General features: G+C 47.5%; 1 protein-coding gene and 1 long non-coding RNA gene across 2 annotated transcripts in view; one reads left to right on the top strand and one right to left on the bottom strand.

Moving 5' to 3' along the window:
* The window catches only part of CACNG2 (calcium voltage-gated channel auxiliary subunit gamma 2), a 121,210-nt gene extending 116,961 nt beyond the window's left edge, over positions 1–4,249 (bottom strand). The window contains exon 1 of the mRNA XM_027541757.1: positions 3,648–4,249. Coding sequence (XP_027397558.1) covers positions 3,648–3,858 — 211 coding nt within the window. The 5' untranslated portion in view covers positions 3,859–4,249. The remainder of the gene's footprint in view (positions 1–3,647) is intronic.
* A 143-nt stretch (positions 4,250–4,392) lies between these two features.
* LOC113892645 lies at positions 4,393–17,069 on the top strand. Its single transcript, XR_003511093.1, has 3 exons — positions 4,393–4,472; positions 5,094–5,225; positions 16,647–17,069. It is a non-coding gene; the product is annotated as an uncharacterized LOC113892645 (long non-coding RNA).
* The last annotated feature ends 961 nt before the right edge of the window (positions 17,070–18,030 follow it).

The raw sequence follows: 18,030 nt of genomic DNA, 5'->3' as shown, positions 1-18,030 counted from the left end.
AGAAGAGAAGCTCAGAAATTCAGCAGAGGGAACCAAACAGTCTGGATGGAGAGAAAGATTACTGCTCTGCCTCAGCAAGGAAAAGGGTGAGAGAGGGAGTGGGAAGGAAGGGGGCGTTTCTGTTAGGACCACAGTGTACTGTTGCTAGCTCCTCCTCTGCAGGGCTGGGAATCCTCTGGGGAAGACATGGAGCCCAGACAGAGGGGAGAAATGTACAGGAGAGAACAAACACAAAGAGTGAATTTCTTGCTGCCCCTGGAGACGATGATTCCTTTTGGTGACAACAGAGGTTAATATCCACCGTGTGGCCCAGAGACAGCATGCTTGGAACAAGCTGTTTTAGTGTCCTGTTGTAGATTTTATTGAATTCTTCTCTGAAAGGGCCAATTCATCTCTCCATTTGGAGGCCCTTAAAGTAGCTTTCCTGAAAAGTTCGAGAACTTCTCCTATCACTCTCCATTTACATGGGATCCATGAGCAGACAGACCTGCCCCCAACACCCTCAAATCCCAGTAAGGACACTAGTCTGCCAAGGGTCTCAAGTTCACACACAGAGACACTCCTGCTGCTCACTCTGCAGAGGGAGAGAAGAAAGGCTGTGTTTTCTTCTCGATTCCTCTCCCCCTCCTGCTGTGTCGGCCCCTAACAGGTGGTCCTGTCCCCTTCTCATGCCTCAACAGACGAATTCATTTCAAAAACAGTCATGGATGCAAGGAAATGTCTTCTGATTCTTATTTTCACCAAGAAGTGAACAGAAAAAAATCATCTCTGGGGACAAAAAGCCTTAACGTAAACCAGATAGCCAAAGAGACCAGAAGACAGGAGGCGGTTTTTCACCTGGAGTCATTAGCAGCATCTTGGGGAGAAGACTAGAAATCTGTTCACAACTTTTTGGGTACAAGTAGGAAACATAACAAAGGGGTGATGTGAAATCTTTTCTGAAAGTACAGTTTCTCACCAAAAACAGAGGTTGGGAAAACCAGACAACTTGGTTTCCATAAAGGCTGATCCTATTTGGAATGTTCAAAACAGCAAGCACAGGAATGCCCCACAAGAACCATCTATGCCAACCTGCAGAAATAAGTGCACTTATAATCTTCGGAAATCAGTGCAGTTTTTGAGAATATGTATCTTTAACACCTTCAAACCACATCCTAAGTGGCCAAGGCCCAGCTTCCTAAGGGGAGGGGGTACAGCATCTCAGGCCTACGAAACCCCATATGGACAGAGGTTTTGGAAATTAAAGGCCAGGTTGAACTGGAGCCCTGAGTACCAACCCTTCCTGCCTGGGCTACAAGTGGAAAAGGAACAGCAATCCCCAAGGCAACTTGGCCCAGCCCCCGACCTGCCACTGTCTGGAGGCCTCAATCCTGGGGAGAAGAGCCAAACCCAGGGCTTCTGGGAGCATCACACAATCCTTGGGACATGTTGTAATACTAACCCTTTAAGGGATGATTCTGGGAGCGAGGTGGGGTTACAGCTTGGAGGGAAAGTTGAAGGGAGTGGGCAGCACATTTGGGGATGTGGACACCAAACAGATGGAATTTTAATGAAAATATTTAAGCCTTTTAACACACAAGTTATTCCAAGCCACCTCTAGTCCTTTTCCCTTACAGGAATTAGAAAAATGTTTAAAAGATCATAGTATTAAGAATTTTCAAACAAAACCCTGATAAGAAAGTATATCTATTCCAAGTCACTAATGTCTGGGAATATTTCTTCTAAAACCATGTCCTGTCTTTAATCTCTTGGCTGTATATCTTCGTCCGTCTAACTAAAATCCAAGCAAGGCAAATTGCTTCTATGATCGTGTTCCCTAAAGCAACCCTCATTCACTTTGCTTTTCTTCTCTTTTGGAATTAAAGTCTGCCATAAATGTTTAATTAAATGGAAGTCTTTCCACTGTTAATGACTAGCTGCATGAAAGGCTATTCATTTTTTAAAGGAGGGGTGTGTTTAAAACAGCGCCTATTAATTTCCCGATATTGATTCTCTGGCTGGGGAAGAGCATATAGTATTCAGCATAGAGCTCCTCTGCAGACTATGTTCAAGGCAGCGGTTTGGATTGAGAAAGGGCACCAAATGCAGTATGCGTCAAATAGACCATCGCTCAATGAAGTCACTTAGCTATTCAAAACATGTTCAGCCATCACTCAACGATTTGCACCAAGATTGTTGGGAGGGGGGCACGGAATTGGTGCTCTTTCCCCAGGCATACTCATTTCCCAAAGAGCTCAGTTTGGGTTAGACTCTGAGACCACATCAGTTCTCTCCCTCTTAGTCCATTTCCCTCTCTTCTCCCCTGTCTCCTGGCTTCAACTCCCTGCACCACCATCCCATGTTGAGCTTAACAAACAGTCCTGCAGTCCCCGCTTCCCAGCGCTGCTCAAACGGCCTCCGTATTGGTTCATATCAGAAGCAAAGCACATCAGCTTTTCTTTCCACCCAGAAACACGTATCTCTCTGTGTATGTCTTTCTATGGGTGGCTGTAGCTTATACACACAGACACAGATAGCCACTCACATGCAGCCCCTTATATTAAAGTCTGTTGCTAAATGCAGGTTGTATGACCTGCAGGAGTTTCCTGCCCCCCTCCCAGTGTTTATTAATGTGTCTCAGAAGCACATGCTTTCATCCATACCCTGATCTCCCAGCTTATCCTCTGTGGGACCGCTTTGCCCACAGCACATACACGGGCACACATGTCCCAATGACCCTGCAAGATCAAGGTAAACAGCTGACACTCCTCCCCCCGCCCCACAGCTCCCTCTTGTCCCCTCACAACCTCCCCATGCTCTTGCCTCCCTCCCGGCCTCCCTGCACAATGTCTGATTCCCAAGCTGGCTGCAATGCTGACTCTACACGCTTCTGAATAACAGACATGTCACTCTGCGTGGAAGTGAATTGGTTCTCAGCCTAACCTGCAAGTGAATTGCTGTTTATTAGAACTTGGGTTTGTTTCCTGTGAGAGACGTATGTATTTTTAGACTTTGTAAACGTTAAAACACACATACACACTCAGCCAGTCGCCTCGAATGATATGTGTGGCTCATAGACGTTACGAAATGCTCTTGAACTCAGCTTGCGATCCTGGAATAATTAGGATTTACCAAATAAGGCTTCTTAGAAACAACAGATTTTTTCAAAAAAAAAAAAAAAAAAAGGAGATTTGCAGATGATGATGTGTCTTAGACTTTTGGGGAGTAAGGGGAGGAGAAGGGGAAAGGAAGAACATTTTGGAATTCTTCATTACGAAAAGAGGAGCAATGTTGAGAGAGGCAATTGTTTTTTTATACCCTCATAGATGGGCATACTACATCAAAAGGCAAATCCTAATGATTCCAAAGCAGGTGGAGCACATTTGACTTTTTAAAAACAATCTCTTGTTGTTGTTTTCATCATATCATAGATTATTCCAATGAAGAAGGTTGAGGAAAGGGGGGTGGTGGAGGCTGGAGAGTTGAGTATGGTTTTTGCTTATTGATTTTCTTTCCTCTGAAACTCACCCAACCAGCCTTGATCTGTGGTGGAAGGAGTGAAGTAAGAAAATGGTGGAATGTAAAGGGGACTTATTTGGAGGCGGGTGGGGAAGGGGGAGTGAGAAGGGGAGGGGGTGGGGAGGGGGAGGAGATGGGAAATCAAATACCTTCTAGGCAGCAGGTTCTCCATAATCCAGAATGGGTCATAACTTCCTCGTTCTTTTTGCTGGTTTCATTCTCACTGACACTTTTGGTCTTGCAAACCCCTCTGGAGTAGAGCCAATAGTCGGTTCCCACAGCAATGGTCATCAGACTGAAGGCAGCGAAAGCACCAACCGTGGTTAAAAGCATTTGAACACCTCGATCAAACAGCCCCATAATTCTTCATTATATAAACACCCAACCGACTTCGGGTTCTCGGGAGAGTGTGTGTGAAGGTGCGAGTACTAAAGCAAAAAATAAAAATAATTCCACTACTAATATAATGGATATATGTGTGAACAGAGGATGTGGAGAGATATAAAAAAAGGGAGGTAAGAAAAGCTCACGGAAAAGAGTGTAAATTATAAAGATCACACGGGAAGAGAGGCTTGCCTTTTGAGATCAGAAACTGTTCCAGTTGCAGTGATTAAAAAAAAAAAAAAAAAAAGGAAAAAATAAAAAGACACCCCCCACCCCCCCAAGTGAGATGCCTTAATCTCTTTTCCTAAAATTCTGGTCTCCAGTTTCCATATGTGATAGCTAATTTGGAGATGGCTTCCACAGTGAACCAGGGAACAGCCGCATTCTCAACACAATCTCTCATGGTCGGGACCTAGACAGTTAGAGATTGTAAAAGCCGAGATGCAACCTTCCGTCTTCGCTCTCGGCTCTGCGGCCTGCGCCATGAAAATCCTTTGCTTCGCCAGTTCTCTTCCTTGGGGGGTCTCGGGAGCTTTCGTTTCAGACCAGACTTCCCAGTATTCTGTAAGCCCTTGATCTCAGCTGAACAGGTGCGGGGGTCTCGCCTTCCATGGTTTTGCCCCGGCAGCGGCAGCGGCAGCAGCAGGGCGGGCAGGCGCGGCGGCGGCGGCGGCGGCGGCAGGACGAGCAGCGGCGGCGGTTATTGTTGTTGGTGGCGGTGGTAGTGTTGGCGAAGTGGGGGAGGGAGGGGGTTCCTCCCGGAGAATCGAGGCGGGTTTCCCTCCCCCTATCTGCAAAGCTCCTGGAAACTGGGGTGCCGGCGTCTTGCTGCAGGATGGGCCGCCCGCCTGCCCCCCCCACCCCACTCCCGGCCGGCTCGGCCCCCGGAGGAGGCGCTCCCACCTACTGCATTACCGGGTGGTGCTGAACTGGACAGCTCCTTGCGCCGCCGGCTTCGCGCGCTCCCAGGCTCCCAGGGCGGCCCGCCAGGAGGGGGGCGCGGGCCGGAATCCTCCCTGCCCTCGGGGGCAGCAAGGCCGGGGCAGAGCGGGGGCTGTCTTTTCCTCTTTTCACCCCTCTCCCAAAATCCTGAAACGAGCGCTCTCCTGGGCTCCCGGAGCTTAGAGAAGGCGTAGCTAGAGATAGCTCTGCTCCCTCTCTCTCTCTCTCTCACTCTCTCCCTTTCCCTCCCCCCTCGGTGTTTCTTCCAGCTCAGCCTCCTTCTCATTCCATCTCTACGTGCCCAGAGCTTCAAATACAATCCTCCCATCACAATCAGAGGGGCACAAAACTTCAACCAGCCGGTTCTTTGCCTGGAAGCCCTGAAAATATAACCTGGATGGGTAATTACAAACACGGTCTCTATGTGTTTTTTAAATCGTCGCTTGCACTTTGCCCGTTTGGGGGATCTGTTTTGTTTTATTCGCTGTGTCGCCTTTTGGTCGTTTCTCTTTCTTCTCTGTCTCTTTCTGGCTAACAGGGGATGTGCAGTGCACTGTGTGTGTCTCTCTGTAGTTTTCTGTAGAAATCCTGGATCTTGCTCCTACAAGCAGACATTTTGGAAAGAATATTCATGGAAAAGGGTGCAAAAGGGTGACTGGCGGCTAGAGCTTGGGCAACGATTTTCATCTCAAGGATAAATATGTTTGCAGGGGAAATGGGTGAAATGTGAGTCCTTCTAAGTTTCCCGTGTCATTCGTAAGCTGGGTGGAAAGAGATAAAATCTCCCTGCTGTGAATACGGAAACACATTATAACTCTCCCCTTTTCCTCAGCAGAACTGTTATCTTGGGTTAATTACAGCATCATCTCTTGTTTCTATATGTGCAAGTTTTCCTTAATGTGACCCCTGGAAAAAGAAGCTCATCAGATTCCTGCTGGTAGTGATTATGTTTCTCTCTGATCAGTTTCCCTGTTAGGGGAGGGAAAGCACATGAGGCATGATGTAGATGCAGTTTTAATTTGTTGGGGGAGGAGTCTAGAGAGAGTTGTGCCTGCCTCTGTTGGGTCAGTAGGATTAGAGATGTTTCCATTTCATAGCTCACCTATTCTGTACTTTGTTTTCTGTTCTTCCGTTTTTGTCTGGAGATAATTTGCTTGACAATTTCTCAGTGATCTGGTGATTATCAAAGAGTATACAAAAGATGACTGAACTCAAAACAGACTTTCTTGGGTATTGTCTAATGTTTTTCCCTTTGCCCAGAATTGTTCTGCAGATATGGCCAGTACTGTAGAGGCGGGGGGCAGTATAGAAAAACTACCTGTTTCTCCATCCTCCATAAAATGTCCTTCTCTCACTCTCTCTTCCCTTCTCAGAAGGAAAGAACTCCTATGATGGGTAGTCACTGGGCTCCTGTCACCTTGAAGAGGGTCCTGGTGTCTGGAGAACAGGACCAAGATTTCAGCTACCTCTGCTAAGATACCTTTAGGGTATAGCCTGAACTACTTTTTCAAACTGAGGATTCTCCATTTGTTTTCTTGCCCTTTGGTTGGGGATGGCAGTTGGGATGGGAGAGGCACTGGTATGCTGACCTCACTCAGCTGGGATTCTAGCAAGTTCAGCCAGTGTGTTCAAGTGAGTGATTTCCTTGGCTCCCTTCCTTCAGGAAAAAGTGAGGGGCAAGTAGGAAATCCTCTTCAACAGGCTAGGCCTTTTGAGGGGAGCGGAGGGAGGTGTGGGTGTAGCCACAGGAACCTGAGAGGCTTGCTCTCACTTACGTCTCTCATCTTGGTTGCTTTTGACCTAAGAAGTCCCTTCAAACTGGAAATAGACCCCTCCTTCTTACCGCTCCCCCATTCTTTTCAGATCAAGCCTTGAATCTTTTGCTCAAACAGAATTAGTAACAGAGGCTCAAAAGCTTCTGTTTATCCACAGAAGGAGCTAACATCTTAGCCACTGACAGTGGCTGCAGCTTTAGAAACATTTGATTAATCTTCTAGCCAGATAATCATTGAGTCAGGAGGTGAAAGAGGGGACAGAACAGCTGTAGGTTGATGGTGTGGAGGGAACAGACACTTCTGGAGACAGAACACCCTGGGAGCAACGCTAGCCTCTGCTACTTGATAACTGCGTGATCCAAACAAGTCAGCTTCCTAGAACCTCAGTTTTAACATATGTGAAATGAGCACATTAAGTTGTTCCCAGTTACAGCTGCCACCCTGCTCAGATTCTACCATCCCATTTGTAACACTTTATTTAGTGCCTGTGTCAGCACTCCTACTGCCTGTGCTGACCTGTGAACACTTTGAGGTCAATAGTTGTGTCTTGTTCCCCATCATATCTTTGGCATCTAGTGCAGGGCTTGATACTTAATAGATACTTGATAAATAAAGCCTAAGTGATACCAGTGAGTTTTAAATGGTGTACCTGATCATTAGTAGGCATTCAGTAAATGTGGCTTGACTCTCATTTATCCTCCCCACCATTTACATCCAGATTGGTCTCCAGCTTCTTTTTCCATCTAACTCATGTACCACTCCCCTCCCGCTCCCCTTAACCTAGTTCTAGTTTGGAGGTCCCTTCTGCAGACAAGGCAAGGCTACCCAGGAAGAACTGGCTTGGTGCAAAGCCCGGTAGATGCTTTGGATCCACCAGGCACACACACTTAGCAGCTGCTGAATGGATGCTCTTAGGGGAACAGCTTTGTAAGCCTGCAGTTGGTGACTTGGTGAGGGCTTAGAGGAAATTAGCTGAAATGCCACAGGCCTATTTTGAGCTCCTTTTTTGATGGAGTGGAAATAACATGGGATTTGGGCACAGCAGACCTGGCCTTGAAGCACAAGGCTGCTATTTCCTCATTGTGTGACCTTGGGCAGACATTTAACCTCTCTGGAAATCTCTCTTCCTCTCTCAAGGAGGACCACTGGCAGGGGCCTTACAGTGTGGTTGTTAGTGTTGTGTGTAAATAGTATGACCATAGCTAACATGCCAGGCACTGCTCTAAGCTGAGGTCCACAACAATCCTATGATAAAGGAACCATTTTACAGATGAGGAACCTGAGTCACATAACGGTTTAAGCATCTAGCCTGAGGTTGTGAGTGACAGTGAGTGAGTGGCAGAGCTGAAAGTCTAACCTAGTACCAGACAGGGGGCCTAGATCTTAACTTCTGTGTCTGGACTCAAGATATAAGCTTTCTGAATAAGGATATCACACCAAGGTTATTTGCTTCTCAACTACAGATTTGGCAAGGATTTAAGGGAGTAACTTCTAGGTGCCAGGTGTTTTCACACAATTTCTCACACTTGCAATTCCAACAACTCTGCAAATGCCTATCGCTCACTATCTTACCTTACAGGGGAGGAAACAGAAAGTCAGAGAGGTCATAAATCAAGTCCCAAAGTCACATATCAAATTAAGTGGAAGAGTAGAGATTTGAACATTTTGCACTGCTTCAAATTCTATTAGATCCAAGTCTCATAGTTATTCATTTGTTCATCTATTCATTCAACAAATCAAGTACCTACTATGTGTCAGGTATGTATAATAGATTTCCTGGACAAGTTGAGTAGGATAGACATGATCCCTCCCTCCAAGTGCCTATAGACAAGCAGAAGGAGCAGACAGGGGAGGAAGAGCCACACTGAAGGGAAGAGGAAGTTAGGTGAGGGATGCTGTGGGGCCATGGAGCAGGGAGACTAACCCAACCTAGCGGGTGCAGGACATCCTCCTGGGAGGACAGGATATTTAAATTGAGATTAACTCAAAGTCAGCTAGGCTGAGATGGGAGTGGGAGGGTGCGGGGGAGCTGAAAAGAGGAAGGGCATTCCAGACGGACGAAACAGCATACGCCAAGGTGCAGAAGTGTGTGCAAGTGGGAAAAGAGGATTGGCTAGTTTTAGAGAAAAGATGCCGAGTGATTTAAAGACCATGATGGGGAATGTTTTAGGCTAAGAGCCTGTAGGACTTCCCTGGTGGCTCAGACGGTAAAGCGTCTTGCTTACAATGCGCGAGATCTGGGTTCGATCCCTGGGTGGGGAAGATCCTCTGGCGAAGGAACTGGCAACCCACTCCAGTACTCTTGCCTGGAAAATCCCATGGAGGGAGGAGCCTGGTAGGTTACAGTCCATGGGGTTGCAAAGAGTCCCATGGACTGAGCAACTTCAGTTTCACTTTCACTGGAGGCCATGGAAGTTTGGCTGAAGCATAAGAAGCCACTCTGAGGAGGCTGGTGCGGTAGGAAGTGTGAGAAGCAAACCTGGAGGCAGGCAGACAGCAGGGCCACTATTGCTGGGATCCAAGCAAGAGATGATGGTGGCCTGGACCAGGAAGTGGCAATGGGGAAAAAAGAAATGAGGGTTTTGGGGGTGTTGGGGAGAAAACTGATGAATGTTGGTGTACGCGACTGAGATGCGTTACTTTGAGGAAAAAGTAGGTTGGAGCTTGTGGGGGCTGCGGGGAGCAGGGGAGATTGAGAATTCTGCTTTGGTCACGTGCACAGTTTCGCTTCATACTACCGCCTCTTCACTCCTGCTCCCGTTCTATCTCTTCTCAGCATGTGAATGAATTAATCAGGAATGGAAATCATTCATTCAATTACATTCTACCCTCACTAGAACGAAGCCTCAGGAAGGCAGGAATTTCAGTCTGCTGGGTCTCCTTGTATTGATATTTCCAACACTTAGAACAGTGCCTAGCACAGAGCAGCCGTCTTATAAAAACAAATTACTTCTTTTCACGTGCCTGCTCTGGCCAGGCAATGTGCTGAAGTGCTAGGGAGGCAGATGAGATGAGCGACTTCATCATCTGCCAAAACACCCAAATCAGGGAGACTGTCGAGCAGACAGCGAATTTCCAAGGCAGTGTGACCGAGGCCCCGGAAGATCAAGGGTGTCTGGTACTCTCTCCTATGTGTGCTGACAGGTCCCGCACTTCTTCTCTTGGGCACTTCTCTCTGGGTTTGGAATTTCTGTTTAAGGATTGGCACATAGTGAGTTCACAGTACGTATTTGATTAATGAATGAACAAAAAGGAGACATGTGCTATGGGCTTCCCAGGTGGTGCTAGTGGTAAAGAACCCCCCTGCCAGTGCAGGAGACAAGAGACCCAGGATTGATCCCTAGGTCGGGAGGAACCCCTGGAGGAGGGCATGGCCACCCACTCCAGTATTCTTGCCTGGAGAATCCTGTGGAGAGAGGAGCCTCGCAGGCTACAGTCCATAGGGTTGCACAGAGTCGACACGACTGAAGCAACTTAGCAGGCATGTGCTGTGAAAGCCCAGGATGAGAAAGCATTTATTTCTGTCTTGTTGGACTTCCCTGATGGCTCAAATGGTAAAGCGTCTGTCTACAATGCAGGAGACCCGGGTTCGATCCCTGGGTCAGGAAGATCCCCTGGAGAAGGAAATAGCAATCCACTCCAGTACTATTGCCTGGAAAATCCATGGACAGAGGAGCCTGGTAGGCTACAGTCCATGGGGTCACAAAGAGTCAGACACGACTGAGAGACTTCACTTTCACTTTTTAGTGTCCCAGAAGGCTTTGGTGACAAGCTCATGGTTGAAGGCCAGGAGAAAAGGTCACAGTTGGTCAAGGAATAGAGGAGGGTGTTACAAGCAGGGGAACAGGATGAGCAAGTGCAAAGATCTGAAGCAGGATCAGGAATCCCAAGGAGGCTGGGATGACTGATGGGGATGGACAGGGAGGCTGGGGTGAGTCCAGAGAGATGCTGTGCGTGGGGTGCTGAGCCATCTGTGGGAATCGCTGTCCTCACCTGGCAGGGGCAATGCGGTGGGAAGAGAATAGGCCATGGAGTCAGATGGACCTGGGTTTGGATCTCAACTTTTGCTGCGTGATCTTGTGACCTCGTGACCTCGGGTTGTTATTTAACCCCTTCCTCTGAGCTTCTTCATCTGTAAATGGGGTGATAGATGCCTCGTTTGTTCCCGCCTGGAGTCCTTTGCACTTGCTGCCCCCTCTGTTGGATGCTGTCCTCTCTGAAGGCTAGACCCCTATCTCATCATTCAGGTCTTAGCTGAAATATCACCCCCAGAGAGGCACTGCTGGTCACATAATTTAAAATGTCACTCTATATGACATTGACCTGCTTTGTTTTCATCACCATGCTTGTTACAACTTGACATTCTCTTGTTTATTATCTGAAATCTTTCCCCCACCCCCCCACCCTCCTGGGATGTCAGAGTACACATGTCTCATTCATTGCAGTATCCCCAATGCCTAAAGGGCCTGGAATATTGTAGGTGCTCAGTGAATGGTTTTTGAATGAATGAATAAGGTTAGGGTCATGGGGTTTCCCTGGTGGCTCAGATGGTAAAGAATCTGCCTGCAGTTCAAAAGACTGGGATTTGATCCCTGGGTCAGGAAGATCCCCTGGAGAAGGAAATGGCAACCCGCTCCAGTACTCTTGCCTGGAAAGTCCCATGGACAGAGGACCCTGGTGGGCTGCATTCCATAGGGTGGCAAAGAGTTGGACACGACCGAATGACTAACACTTTCATGGGGATAAAATAAGATATAAGCATTTGGCAAATAGTAAGGGCAGGTCTCTGAAAGCCGCTGGCACTTGGCAGGTGGGGTGGGGTGAGGAGGCAGCTGGGAAAGGTGAAGGTGGCCCCTGAGATGCTGTGGGAGGACCGGGAGTGGACAGAGGGTGGGGCAGTACCAGAGTCAGACCTGCAGGCAGGCACTGGCCTCATTTCCCATGCTGCGCCTCCCAGGCCTCGTCTGCTCTCTTGACCCCACATCCAGCCCACCATGGACCACCAGAAGCTTCCAGTCCACCTAGCTATTTAGCTCCAGGTTGGAGCATCAGCAGCAGAGAGGCTCCTATGGGGCCATCAGGCTCTGGGACTGGGACGAAAGGAGATGCTAGAAGATGTGGCAGGTTTTACTCCTTGCAGAGCAGAGAGCAGCCAAGGAAGCCTCAGGGAGCCTCCAGCGTCTGCTGCCAGAGGGACTGGGAGAGTGGGGCAGAGCTGCATGGTGAGTTCTGAACCTGGTGAGAACCAGAAGCTGAAAATCCACGTGTAGAGGTGCACATGACAAGAATTCCCACAGAGAAGTAGCTTTCTCATGGAGACTCCAACCCCAGTTTGAGCTCTGAATCAGTCTGATGCTTCTTCCCCTACTCCCCACCTCTGGGGCTGGTGTAGGGTTTCACCAGGAGCTGAGCTACAGCAAGGAAAATCATGATAGAAAGTTGATAATGTCACAGAATAAAATAAAGAGGACACATGAGGATGCAGAGGAGAAGCAGGAAACAGAATGTTAAAGGCTTGGGGAGGGAGAAAAGGATTTCCAGTGGCTTTCAGGGGAGGAGGGATCCAGTGGTGGATGGAGAAGTTGAGACGAAGGCAGTGCATTTGGGTAAGTTTGAGAGGCGCCAGAGAACGGGTCTTGAATGTCTTATGTGACCAGGCTCAGCCACCTTACGGCCTCTCCTCACCTCACACTCTTCTTCCCTACTTCCCTCTCCTCCAACCAGGCCCCTATGCCAGATTCCACGGCCCCACGCCTACCCCAGGGCCTTTGTATCATAATCCCTCTGCCTGGAATGCCCATCTCCTGGCAGCTGGTTCAGTCCTTTATTCCTGCAGGAGTCTGCTCAACTGACCACTGGATACAAAACAGCCCACCTGCCCCTCCTCCATCATCCTCATTTCTTACCTGTTTAATTTCTCTCCTTAACCCTTTACAGCCCTCTTCCCCTCACATATGTATTTTCTTATTTATAGTGTACGGGTAGGGGTTTGGTTGCGTTGCTATTATATTCCCTGCCTCTCACATGGGGTCTGGCACATAGTAGGTGCTCGTTAAATAAGCATGGACTGTACAGTAAAACCCCTGGGTCAGGGACACGGAAGTTCATGCAGGCAAGAGGAAGAAGGAAATGGGGACCACTTGGCTGGGACATCTGGGGAGAGCTGGCTTGGAACTCCACACAAGGATGCTGACAATATCTTCAGAAGAAGATGCTGGAGGTTTCTCAGAAAAATAGGGTGGCATTTCAGAGGTTCCTGGACAACATGGAACCTAGAGAGGTAACAAATAGAAAAGAAAAGGGTGCCCATGTGGATTCCGGGGGATGGAGAAGGAGGCACTACTGAGGTGGCAGGGCTGAACCACAGCGGATCTGGTCCGAGCTCTGATGCCATAGCAGTGTGACTTTGGGCAAGTGACCAAACACTCCCAAGTCTCAGCTGCACTGTCTGGAAAATGGGGCAGCAGGCTAGCCTCAAGGTACTCTTCTGATCATGAAATGAAATAAAAAATACTTAGAGTGCCTCCTCCATAATATATTCAATAAATAAATGTTTATTTATTTAGTAAATAAATATTAGTGACATGCTGAGCACCTACTGAGTGTTATGTGCTTTGAATAAACTGCAAAATGAAAAAGATGTGGGCCCTGCTCAGAAGCAATCAGAGGAGTGAAGAAAGGCCTGCAAGTGGAGGGAGGCACTCAGGGCACCTCCAGGAGGGCAGGGAATGCCCCCTCCCCGGGTGTTGGGGAATTAAGCAAGGGCTTCCAGGAGGTGGTGACAGCTGAACTGGGTCTTGAAGGAGAAGCAGAAGACATGGATGGCCAGGAAGGGCTTTTTAGGCAGAGGGAACAGTAGAGCAGATGTGAACATTCCATCAACAGAAATTTGTTGAGCACCTATTATGTGTTAAGGCACCTCAGTGAATACAACCTGGTGCAGTCTCTGCCATCAGGATCACACATGCCCGAGAGGCAGACATCAAGTTATTGATTACACAATTGATTGCTTAATTGCAATCACAGTGCACTTCTGGGAGCTACAGGTAATTCTGTTTTGCTCAAGTGCCCAGAGGCGCTGGCAGAGATCAAGCTGGAAAGAGAGGTGGGCCAGGTCAGGGAGAACTCTGCACCAAGCACATTACCTACTGTGTGCCAAGCTCTGTGTAATGGATACAAAGATGAACAAAACCAAGTCTGTTATTGGCAGGAACCAAGGACTGAATGCGGAGTGATAGAGGCAAGTCCATGGGGTGACAGGAGCACAGCATGGAAAAGGAAGGCTGGGAAGTCTTCCTGGGGGAGGTGACCTTTGCCCCTTCAATTGAATAGCAGTCCCAAAGCTCACCATCCTGGCTTTAAAACTTCCCAACCTTGTAGGCTTAAAGGGGCATTAGTCACTTTCACCTATCAAAGTGAAAGTGTTAGTTGTTCAGTCATGTCTGACTCCGACTCTTTGTGACCCCCATGGACAAAAGCCCACCAGGCTCCTCTGTCCATGGGGATTCTCCAGGCAAGAATACTGGAGTGGGTTGCCATTCCCTTCTCCAGGGGATCTTCCTGACGCAGGGATCAAACCCAGATCTCCTGCATTGCAGACAAATTTGTCTGAACCACCAGGGAAGCCCATAGTCACACCTGAGGGTGGCTCCATAGCAAAGGATTCTGAGCCTGGCATCATTCCTTCTCTAGGTCTGTGATACAAGTGAAGAAGTTGGCATCATGTGGAGGTGTAGACCCAAAGACCAAAAGACCTGAATGTGAGGAGGACTGACAAGCTGGCCGTGGGGCCAAGGTCTCCAGGAATCCTGGCCCTAATCCTAACCCCTTCTTCCCAAGCCATGTGAGCTTGGGACAGGTTACTTACCACTCTGTGCCTCCATTTGCTCATCTATAAAATGGGTGTCATGGTGGCTGTTGAAGTCGTGAGGACTGAGTTGGGGGCAAGGAGTCTCTCCTTTTGTACGTTTTCATTACGAGTGATTTGTTATGTTCTGCAAGAGCACCACCAATTCTGTAGGTGTGGCTGAACTGGTTCCTTACTGAAGTGATCAAAACAGCTGAAGGGGCTCTGTGGGCCCCTTGGGGGTGGGGCTGGGAGTAGGGGTATAGATGGGGTAGCCAGATTCTGAAAGCCTACAGGATGGGGCCCAGCACGGTGCTCTGCTTTGGCCAGGCCTGATGAGGGCTCCCAGGTGACTCCATGGTAAAGAACCCTCCTGCCCATGCAGGAACCACAGGAGACCTGGGTTCAATCCCTGGGTTGGGAAGATCCCCTGGAGGAGGAAATGGCAACCCATGCCAGTATTCTTGCCTGGAGAATCCTATGGACAGAGGAGCCTGGTGGGCTACAGTCCATGGGGTCACACAGAATCAGACACAACTGAATAGACTTAGCATACACGATGGGGGTGGAAGATGACTCTGTCTACTGACCCCGATTGGTTCTGCAGAGTGTCACGTTCTCCCAGAACATTCTCCTCTCCAACAAACCATGGGTGCCTAAGTGCCTATCGTGGGCCAGGTCCCCTTTCTCCCTTAAAACTGCAGAAACCTTGGGGAAACCGAAGTTTCGGGAGGTAAACATGCCAAGCCAGCCAGCAAATAGCTGATTCACGACTGGCACACAGCTCTGCCTATCTACACAGCCTCAGCTAGTAAGTAATCAGGATCCTAGGATGGGGAGGGGCTCTGCGGGTCAGCTGCCTCCTCCCTTTTGCTTGAGCCTCAGTGACAAGTAGGTGTTTACTAAGCTCTTTTTTCTGGTGTCTTCTGGGCTCACATCTAGGTGCACCCCTTCTGCTAAGAGGGTTCTATTTAGGAGTGAGCCAAATGGAAGGGGTAATGGAAAGAATATGGAGTCTGGAGTGAGAAGAATGGGTTAGACTCCCAGAGACCCTCGGAAAATGCTTTGCTCTAGGAGCCTCGATTCCTTCATCTGGTAAATGGGGAAACTAATACCAATGCCTTCAATAGAGTATGGGCTAATTCATATCGCACGCCCAAGACTGTGTGGTACATAAATGCTCAGGAAAGGTGTGAGATGGTAGCATCTCCCTGCTTCAAACCTGTAATGGAGTCTACACACAGTTTGTGAGTCCTGATGCCTGGTCCTCCAATCTCTTCCATTGTTTTCACCTACCCCACTCCTCTGTCCCTCTCTCCCCATCTCCGCATACTCGCTATTCCAACCACACTCCCCTTCTCTCTCTGGACAAGCCATGATCTTCATGTTATCCATTCTCCCACATTCTCCTTTGTCTTTCTACATGGATTCACCTGGAAATAATCAGCAAAAGGGCATAACTGGGATAAAGTAGTACATGTCAGCTCTCTTTCAGACCTTTCTTTTTCGCTTGTCTCCCTCCTCCCTACCTATGTAGATCACTCTCCCAGCCCCTTGATCCCCAGGTTAACAACTTGTGGATTTCTACATGTTCATACAATCATAAACAAAATGCATGCAGATAATATTCACAGGTAAACACACAGCCGTACCTACCCATATGCCTATTCCCAGACTGGGTTGGTCTAGTGGCTAAGATTCTGCGCTTCCAATGCAGGGGACCTGGGTTCGATTCCCAGTCAGGGAACTAGATCCCACACGCCGCAACTAAGAGTCTGCATGCCGTAACTTAAGATGCCGCATGCCACAACCAAGACCTGGCACAGCCACATATGTAAATAAATAAAAGTCTGATGCAAAGAGATGATGGAGCAACATCCTCTACGTGATACTAGACCAGGGGTCTAAATGTGCAATGGTACAACTAGATGAATGGTTATTTTGTTTTAAAGCTAGCTGGTTGTGTAGGTTTCACTAATTAAACCATCACTCCCTTTTCCCAATTGCACGGAAATGCCTTCTCTTCCACATAATGGGTCCTCGTGGCTGCGTTGATCCAGTTCTGATCTCTGTCCTATTCCACTGGGCTGTGTGTTGCTTCCTCGCTGACAGCTTTTGGATTTGATTATAGAGGCCTTACTATGTTCTAATGATGATCTCTAAGAAGCCATATTCTTCCCCAATGTTCTTCTCCTTCATAGGATCTGGTTATTGCTGTGTCTTCATTCTTCTCCACCAACTTTGAAATAATTTTATTCAGTGGTGTCGTCGTCAACACAGGATCTCAGCAACTTACTTGGAGTCAAGCTATTCCACTGGCGAACAGGAGATATTTGTTGAATGTTGTTGCTGATCTTTTCCTTCCCTAATGTGTCCTATTCATCCACCACCAGGACTAGAAGAGGTATTGGATAGTAATATTTAGTCCAAAAGTAGTTAACATGAAAATGTGTACAGAGTAGACAAACCTAACTAAATAGAGAAAGTTTCAGAGATACTGAGACACTTGGAAGGTTGTCAAATTTGAGATCCATGAAGCAAAGAGATGTCATTCCTATATTCAACACCTATTTCTTTTTCTTTTTTTAAAATATGTCTTTAATTTGGAGATAATTGCTTTACAATGTTGTATTGGTTTCTGCCATCAGTTCAGTTCAGTCACTTAGTCATGTTCAATCTTTGCAACCCCAAAGACTGCAGCACGTCAGGCTTCTCTGTCCATCACCAACTCCCAGAGCTTGCTCAAATTCCTGTCCATTGAGTCAGTGATGCCATCCAACCATCTCATCCTCTGTCATCCCTTTCTCTTCCTGCCTTCAATCTTTCCCAGCATCAGTTTTTTCCAATGAGTCAGTTCTTTGCATCAGGTGGCTATAGTACTGGAACTTCAGCTTCAGCATCAGTCCTTTCAGTGAATATTCAGGACTGATTTCCTATAGGATGGACTGGTTGGATCTGCTTTAAGTCTAAGGGACTCTTAAGAACCCCATGAACAGTATGAAAAGGTTTCTGCCATACAACAGAGTGAATCAGCTATAAGTATACATATGCCCTCTTACTCTTGTGACTCCCTCCCGCCCACCCACCTCACCCTCTAGGTCATCACGGAGCACTGAGCTGAGCTCCCTGCTATTTCTTGAACACCTACTGTATACCAGATCTTATTCTAGGTTTGGGGATATACTGGTGACCAAAGACAAGACACAAGTTTGATTTTTAGATTGTGACAATGGTATTGTGTTCATTATTTTTCAGTGTGATAGATACTGTCATTATCTCATTATGTCAAAATAAAGAGTCCTTGTCTTTTAAAGATGATACTGAAATATTTACAGATATAATGTCTAGAATTTGTTTCTAAGTAAGCTCAGAGTGGGAGAAATGGATGAAAATATAGATGAAACAAGATTGGCTGTGAATTGATAATTACAGAAGCTTGGTGATGGTTTAATAAGGATTTATTATGCTATTCTCTCTACTTTTATCTATATTTGAAATATTCCATAATAAAAATGCTTTAAAAATGCATTCAGAGCTTATTACGTTTCAGGCATTGTTCTAATTGCCTTTCATCTATTAATCCAT

The sequence above is a fragment of the Bos indicus x Bos taurus genome, chromosome 5 (assembly GCF_003369695.1).
Source record: "Bos indicus x Bos taurus breed Angus x Brahman F1 hybrid chromosome 5, Bos_hybrid_MaternalHap_v2.0, whole genome shotgun sequence".
NCBI lineage: Eukaryota > Metazoa > Chordata > Mammalia > Artiodactyla > Bovidae > Bos > Bos indicus x Bos taurus.
The sequence above is the reverse complement of the archived record's forward strand: the minus strand, read 5'-3'. Positions and strand labels throughout refer to the sequence as shown.